The sequence below is a fragment of the Pterocles gutturalis genome, unplaced genomic scaffold, assembly GCF_000699245.1.
Source record: "Pterocles gutturalis isolate BGI_N339 unplaced genomic scaffold, ASM69924v1 scaffold45096, whole genome shotgun sequence".
Lineage (NCBI taxonomy): Eukaryota > Metazoa > Chordata > Aves > Pterocliformes > Pteroclidae > Pterocles > Pterocles gutturalis.
Window position 1 is genome coordinate 41,108 of NW_010107166.1, and position 8,465 is coordinate 49,572.

The 8,465-nt window shown below is 37.0% G+C and overlaps 1 protein-coding gene across 1 annotated transcript in view; it reads left to right on the plus strand.

The window, feature by feature from the left end:
- Positions 1 to 8,465, plus strand: part of ADK (adenosine kinase) — a gene marked incomplete at its 5' end in the record, with an annotated part of 80,641 nt that overhangs the window by 29,315 nt on the left and 42,861 nt on the right. The window contains one exon of the mRNA XM_010088005.1: positions 4,341 to 4,376. Within this exon, the coding sequence (XP_010086307.1) occupies positions 4,341 to 4,376 (36 nt within the window). The remainder of the gene's footprint in view (positions 1 to 4,340; positions 4,377 to 8,465) is intronic.

Sequence of the window (8,465 nt, forward strand, 5' to 3'; positions counted from 1 at the left end):
AGGCACTAAGTGGATGGTCCACATAGTCATTGACTGTTTCTCATTGAATGAGTCCACTGAAGTTTGCTTTTTTATTTCTTTTTGTTGTTATGCACTCTGCACTGCACTGTACTGCAAGGATCTTTCTTTGCAGTTCACAGGCTGTGTGTGTATGTGTGCTGGGCTGAACCCACTGAGTCACAGATTTGTTACACAGAGGGAGAGGATGTTATCCCTGAAAATGTGAATAGGGCTTGTTTTGGGCTTATTTTGGGTAGGTCGGGAAGTTAGTTATTGCAATGAAAACTCCCTCAAAGCCTGTCAATAATCTCCCAATTAAAAAAAAAAAAAAATACATAAAATCCAAGGGGGTTTTGGTTTGTTTCGGGGTGGGTTTTTTTGTTGTTGTTGTTTTGTTTTTTGGTTTTTTTTCTTAGGACAAATAGAGAATTACAGAGAGCTACACAGGGCAATACTGTAATATGTGAGTTTAGGTTATTCTGTGAGATGTTTCCTCTACCAAGAAGGATGGCAGGGGAGGGATTAGCTTCAGTGTCCCCTGCATTTGCTTTCTTATGTAATTATGGAAAATGCATTCAGTGTACAAGGGTATCATTGCTGTCCTGCTGTTTTATCATTTCTTTATGGGATAATGTTGATTTCAGCAATGAAATGCAGATTTAGTTTACAGTGCCCCTTTTCTTCGTATAAAGGTTAAAATGTATATTGTAGATAGTACTGTTGGTGGTGCTTTTGAAACAGTCTTTGTCAGCTAATTTCGGCAATACGTGGTTTTAAATGCTGTTCAATGCAACTGCATGAGGTTTCTGTGGGCCTGCATGAGTTAATTTTAACTGAACATGCAATTTGTTACCATTTTGGCTATATTTTGATCAAGTCATCAGAAAACCTTGGTACCAACAAAAAAATATTTGGATGTGTCAAGAATATTTAATATATAGTGTGCCTTCTGTGTATTATGGCAAACCAAACGTACCATTATTGAAGTTGTGCTGTCTTAACTCTACAATCGTGAAATTCTTCTAACACAGGAGGCTAACAAATACTCCTAGGAATGCGGATGCTAATGAATTCTGTGTTTGGAGGGTATGTTTGTGTTTACTTATAAACAAATCGTTTGTATTTCGGGTGATAAAAGGGCTGAGAATTTTAACAAGTCCTGTTACAATTAGCCCCAGTTTAGATCATAGACAGCGCCATTTACTAAATGCTGAGACTCCAACAGCAATAAAATACATGCAAGAATGGAAATGGTTTTCAGCTAGCAAGCGAGTTCTAACATACCAGCAAGGCCAGTACTAAGGGAAGCTGTCTTTTTTATTGTTATCTCTTTAATTTATCTTGCTTTCCTGTGTAAACTGCTCACTATTGTGCAAAGAGAGGGTGTGTGTTAACTTTGGTGACATTGTGTTACTCCCATTAAGTAAGCTGCACACAGTGTTTTTCAACCTGACTGTACTTGGGATTTTTTTTTCACCCAAACTGCATGAGCCAAGTAATGTTTCATAACTAGTAACAAATCCTATTTCTACTTTAGATGGTATGGAAATAAATTCTATATAAATAAATTAATATAGAAAAAGGACTGTAAGGTTTTAATATATTTAGTATGAAAGAGTAAAAAGGTGGGCGAGAGGGTTTTATGAAATGTTGTAGACAATAATGGAAAATAGCCCTGAAAATGCTGAGTTGGAGGAGTGAGTTAATAATGTCTAAAGTTTAGCAAAACTGAAAGAACTCCTGATGTGAAATGAAGCCTCCTAAGAAAATTCTCTTCTGTCGCTGTTTTGCTTTGCTGTTGTTGCCTGTCATGCATGAATGAAAATGCTGCATTCTCCGGGGAGCAGCGGTAAAGCTTCTGTGTAGGTTGTTTATTTCCTTAATCCCTCCTTCTTCATGATTTCCAATGTCAGATATAAAATGGAAAGCCTGTAAATATAGTGATTATCATACTGATTATCACCTGCATCAGGGAACACCCTGGCTGGCCGTTGTAACCCTAGCAGTCTCCACATGTTACAGCCACTTAGATTTTAACCTGACTACTTTATTAGAGTAGTGAAGCTCAGTATGAGGTGCCCTAGGGCTGCACAGATGGGGTCTGCTTGTTTCCTGTTCTCACTGTTATTGTGAATAGATACTAAAAGGTTCTCATCACTTTCATCTGGTTAATTTACTTTGAACTGTCCCTGGCATTCAGGGACTGCCTCACGTTTCTCACCATTTTGCAGACACCAAACTGTAGTCTCCGAAAGTGTGTTTTAAGCTTTATTATATATATATTTTTTTTTTACTGGAAGGGCCTTAATTCTTAAAGGGATGTTATTCTGATAGGGGCTGATTCTTAGGGGGCTGTAGGCATAGTCCTTGCTGAAAGAAGCTGTTCAGGAGTTATTCTGAGGCTCAGTTGATGGGAGAAAATTAAGATTGCTGTTGTTCTTTGGCATATTCAGACACCCTTAGATTAGAGGTCAACTGGAGGAAAATCTATGATTGTGTGCTAGCTACCATTATTCACGTAGTGGGCGGCAGACCAGGCTAAAACATGACACTGTAACAGGAAAAATTGGTAGAGGAGATACTTTTTAACAAATGTGCAATCATTGGTCCTTTCTTGTGGAAGGGCCAGGTCTTTCAAACCACATGTGTTATGCACGGGTGCCCCAGTACAGAAAATTAAGATGAATTCTCTCAAAGTCTCCCACATACGGAAACACTACTTAGCTGGACTAGTTTTTATTTCACAGATGTAAGAATGTACTGGTGTCCAGTTTCCTGGCCAAACAATAGTTTAACACAGATGTTAATGTCCTGCTGTATTGGGACATTAAAGAAATCCCCTTAGGACAGATCAGTGTAACTTCCAAGTTCAATTCCACGACCAAAAACCTGAGGTTAAAGAAGTCATTTGGCTACCGTATGTAATTTTTGCTCCATTTTCTTATTGTCTGCCCCCTTATCACTCCCTTATTTCTCTTATTTTTGGGTTTTTTTTCTGTGTCCCGGTCCCATTTGAGGCTTTCTTGATTGTGTTGCAGTTCACTGTAAGTGCATCACTTTGGAGTGGAAACTTGCAGGCTCCTTTTTTCATACAAGCATAGGCTTTGTTAATCACATGCTGGTTTAGGAAAACACTGCATGGTATCTTTGAACCCTACACTCCTCCTTGACAGCCAGGCTAGCAAATGTCATTGACTGTGTGATGTACAAGAAGGAATTCAATTGTAAGTAAATTGTCAAAGTGGCTAACCTTGCCTGCACCCAATTGTCAGGACCATGATTCAGTTTTTCTGTCAACATCAGCTAAGGCTAACCCGGTCAGCCTTATGTTTCTGCAGTGAAGCAGCCTGAGGAGTTGTGCTTTTCAGCTTATCACGTCTTATTAACCTCAACTTACTGTTGTAATAATCAATTGTACCTACTTCAAATTCTTATATTGCCCCCAAATTGGCAGATCATATGGGTCCACAGGTATATATTTTCTGCAGCACTAAAAGCTGTCATAGGGACACTGGACTTAAGTGGTTTAGTATGGTAGTTAGTTTTGTTTGGTTGGATCAACTGATCATTTTGGCTCAAGGTTTATCTCTCTGTTAATATCACTTGGCAAATATAATCTGGAAGAATACAAGTTAAAATATATTTTGGTGGTTTGCTGCAATATTTGCAATGTTGAGGTAGAAAGTGAGTAAGGGAAAAATATTGCTGTTGTCTTCTATCTCCTTGATTTTATTTCAAAACAGATTTTAATTCCTTCAATTAATATAAATAAGAAATGAGGACATTCTGATACCTTGATGTTTTCTCTGTTCTTTCAGGAAAATAACATAGTTAAATTGCCTAAAGCAGTGATTAAGACATCAGAGTATTTTAAAATGTCCATCTGATTCCACCACGAGGGTTTGAGCACATTTTGTGATCCTATTTTTTTAATGCAGCATAGATGACAAATTATTTTTTTAAGTGGCTTGTGTACCATAAAGTGCCATACATAAATAGAGATATGATACAATTACAATTAAAAATATGTCTGGAGGATGTTTGTCTGGATTTGAACCTAGTGGTTTCCTAGTTGAAGTCCTGTCTCCAAAAGTAACTTTCCTTGCCTGGAAAAAACATGTTGTACCATCTTTATTTGAACTTGTGAAGTGTGTTGACATTGTATTGTTGTTGGGCTTGAGGGAAGGAGGGGGAAGCTTTTGGTGCGGCTATCAGAATTGAACAACTGTATATGGGCATATTGAGATAATAATGGAAAACTGGCTGAATGAGTTTCAGAATGTGTTATTTCTTCATTATCTAGCACTTCATAATTAACTGTTCCTTTTTTATTATTTCAGGAAGCTGCCACTTTTGCTAGAGAGCAAGGCTTTGAGGTGAGTTAACCCACAATTTCACACTAAACAGATCCTAAAGGTTTTTTTTCTTGCTGATAATGAAGTTCTTTTGGACAATGATTGATGTGCTATTATACTCTCCAAGCCTCGCAGCGGTTGCCATGGAAACTTGGCAGTCGTCATGGTTTCTTTGTTCTGCCAGCTCAGTGTTATGACGCACTCTGCTAGGTCTGCACCCAACATCGCCTACAGATGTTATTTATTGAATTTTGAAAAGCCTCTTGGGAAGCCGAGAGGTTGGGCACGGTTTCAAGCTGCCTCTGCAGATATGGGACCTGTCAGTTTGCTCAGTTAAAAAGCTGCCTCATTAGCTGCATTACACTCCGCAAGGATTCGCTGCTAAAGCAATGGTGAAGCAGGACTAAATGGTGAAATATAACACCGCTTAAAGAATTTAAACCCCTGCCATATGCAGATTAGCATTATGCAAATGAATTTTAGAAAGGTTGTGTATAAAATTGTTAGGTACTGATTAACGTAAACCATGCCTCTACAAACAGCTTCTTTTCGAAGCAGTAGTGTGGAATTTGCGTGTCAAAATATATTCGAGTTGGTGTTTTCCATCTGAGCTCTAAAAATGTATGATCCTCTGCTTCCTTGAGGTAAACACTGTTGGTTTTACAGCTATTTTCAGAGCTTTTCATTTCGTCTTCTTGAGGTATTTATTTGAATAGTATCTCCCATTGGCTAAATTCGGATAACTTAATCTAGAGAGTTATCAGCTATTGGTCTCTAATGCTGAATTCAAATAGGCAGGTTTTAAGTACTGTAATTAACGTGACAATGGTTGTGCTAATTTTGCAGATAGTAAGTGATCTTACTGAAATCTAAATTGCAGAACTGAACACACTTCAATCCTTTTACTTGCTTTTTCACTAGAATAAGACCCACCTTAATTGATTTGTTTGCAGTGTAAAAGAATAGATAGGAGTTTGACTGCTCAACACCTATTTTGCATAAATAATAGAAGCCGGGCAATTCAAACCGCTTTGCTTTAAGAACATGCCACTTTTGTATGTGGATGGTTGCACATTAAAAAAGAGGGAAAGACTGGCAGCTTTCGTTGTACAATTTAGATTTCTTTAGAACCATACACCAGCAGGTACATCAATGCCATCAGTGCTTTGGATATCAAACTGTGGGCTGTCCCATTTCATTTTATGTTTCCCAAATTCATGTGGCTGCTTTGTAGAAATCAAGACTTTTTATCGCTGTCAATTTTCATTTGTATAATCTGTGTTGTTAGCATAAAATACACTTCGAGTTTATTCTATCAAATGAATGAATTTCACAGATGCCTCCAAATATAATATGAAGCATAACAAATTATTGGTACCCTGTGGTAGCTAGACACTGAAAAAGAAAGGAAGTAGCGTATTAAGTCTACCCATTCTATATTTTTATTGCCCCCTTGAGCTAAAGACTTTGAATGTGCCTGGTTTAAATTCAGTTCTAGTGACAAACTGCTTTTGCTGGTGTCTGCTAACTACCGTCATATTAACCTTTCCATTACTGCTTGCTTAGAGATTCTAGCACAGTTCCTTCTGAACATCCTAAATCTGCCACGTGTGATTACAGCATATCAGTAAAGTGCACAATAATTATGATCTTATCTCTTATTACCCCCTTGCTTGGCAACAACTCACATGTCAACTTTACTGACAGAGATGCATAAAACTTGATAAGTGTCCACAGTCTTGTTTTCCCATTTTGCCATGGAGGAAAAAAAAAAAAATAGCACACTACTTACAAAGTATCTTAGGAAAAACTTAAAGAGCTTCAATTAGCCTTTTAATTAAAAACAATAAAAATTTGCAGCAGCTCTTGAAAGCTTGTAAAACTGATTCTGCAATTTATACTGAGAACTGATGAAACACGGAAAAGTAAAGTAAAGGACTGGAGTGAATAGAGCAAAAGTCAAGAGGATATTCCTCGTAGAAGTGATGAAAAGTTGCTGGTAGCCGAATTTGACTTGCAGGCTGGAATTTTACTTTTTAACAAAAATTATCAGAAATTTTTTTATCATGGAGTAGCAGTTGTGACTAGCTTTTTTTTTTTTTTTGCTTTTTTCTTAAACATCTCGTTTTCCATCTTCCAGTATTTCAACAGTTTATGTAGACTAAATGCATCTTTTAAACATGGATTGAGTTAAGTATATCTGAAACAATTTTTGAAAAAAGAAGTACAATCAAGTCAACTTCAGGAAAAAAATCCACCTTTTCTGAAGAAATAAAATCTTGTCATAGGCAGGAAAAAACACTTCTGTGACACAAATGTGGTTTTCTGTTTTCTCTTTGTAAGAAAAACCATGTTCAAAGGAATTTTTGTGCTTCAGCTTATCAAGAGCTAGTTTTCCATTGTACTTTCCTGAAATACAGGTTATTTTTGTAAAATCAATCACAATATTTGAAGACCATTATTTCCTTCATTTTATCTCCTGACCAACACTTACCTGTAATAATCAAAAGTGAAGCATTACTTCTGATGCAGTCTCTTCCTACAAGCATCAGTGTTTTCTTTTTTGTGAATTTCACGTACTATGACATTTTAAAATGATTAAATAAATAGTAAATTCACTTCATCCTAGTTGTACGTTGCAGTCCTCTCAGGAATACATTGTAATATTAACAATTTTTATCCCAGGGAAGCTCTTGGTCTTGGTTCCCCTTGAAGTGGTAGAATAGTTGTCAGTATATTTTAACTGGATGTTTGTAATATGTTTCAAGTGACAAAATTGCCAGGACAAAAGTTTATGAGGTTTTGTTTTTACAAAATAGTAACATGCTGTTTATTTTATGTAGGAATTAGGAAAACATAATCCTACCTTACTATAAAACTTAGGGTTCAGTTCTGTCTGTCAGCCCAAGAAGTAAAATGAAGTGAATAGAACAGTATGTATCTAGAGGGTTAGTAGCAGCTGCCATGCAAAATAATTTTTCCTGTTAGAGGCAGAGGTCTCCTCCTAGGTATGTATTGGTTGGGGAACCAAATCAGAGAGTTTTGGTACCCTGGACCAAATTTAGGTCTTCCATGTTAATGAGGTCCACTGCATAGGCCAACTGTTTCCAGTGGATTTAGGTCTGTTTAGTTCGGGGCTATGGTAGTCCCAGCTTTTGTGTATCTGTTCAGAGGCGAAGATCAGAAGATATGGTTTGAGTAGCAGTTTCAACTTCAGGCAGTTTTTCACATACCTCTATCTGATCCTGGGATATCAGATGTATTTTCTTTACTTATTATTTACTACTTATTTACTGGAATGAATGCCACATGCAAGGTTTTTCAGGTGCAGCATTCAAAAGGCAAATAATGCTTTTGTGAGACTGGTGTGTCAGCTTTGCTAAATCAGATTCAAGTGTATAACTGGATATGTGTGAGTATCCTGTGCATTTGGGATGCATTATAGAGGCTTTAGGACCACAAGCCAATACAGTCTTACCATTCAACCATGTCTGTAGATACAGGATGTATAAGAAAGTCTTTATAATGGTGCAAGTATGAGTCACTGCAAAACAAATATTGTTCATTTCAGCTACTTCAAAATATTATGTATATTCTGAACAGAAATAGGAGATGACATTTCGTGATGTTTACCTGAGAATGAAATGAGGGCCACAGTACCTCTGCAGTCTTAAGCTGTAGATATTCACATACTATAAAATGTCACAGTTGTACTTTCAAAATACAGCATAATGGTAAGGTGCAGATACATTGTGGAAAAGTTAAAGCCTCCTCAAGACTGAGGTTGCAACTCTTCCACTGTATAAGCTCCATTTTATTTTCTTCCTTTGAAACATTTTAGTGTAGAAAATTATTTTGGCAAAAAATGGCCAGGGTAACTCTCTCAGAAGATGCTATTTGGTTACCTTTAAAGTCTGCGCTGTCAGACACAAGTCTCCAAACCACTCTGTTTTGAAATTTCTGCTTTTTAGAAAGTTGCCTTTTCTCCCGTAAATACTGTCCTTAATCCTTCCTGAAAACATATGTGCTTTTTATTTTCTTTCACTGTCTACTTTAATTTTATCCTTTACCATCATTCTTCACTAATCTTTTTCCCCAGGGCTCTCTTTC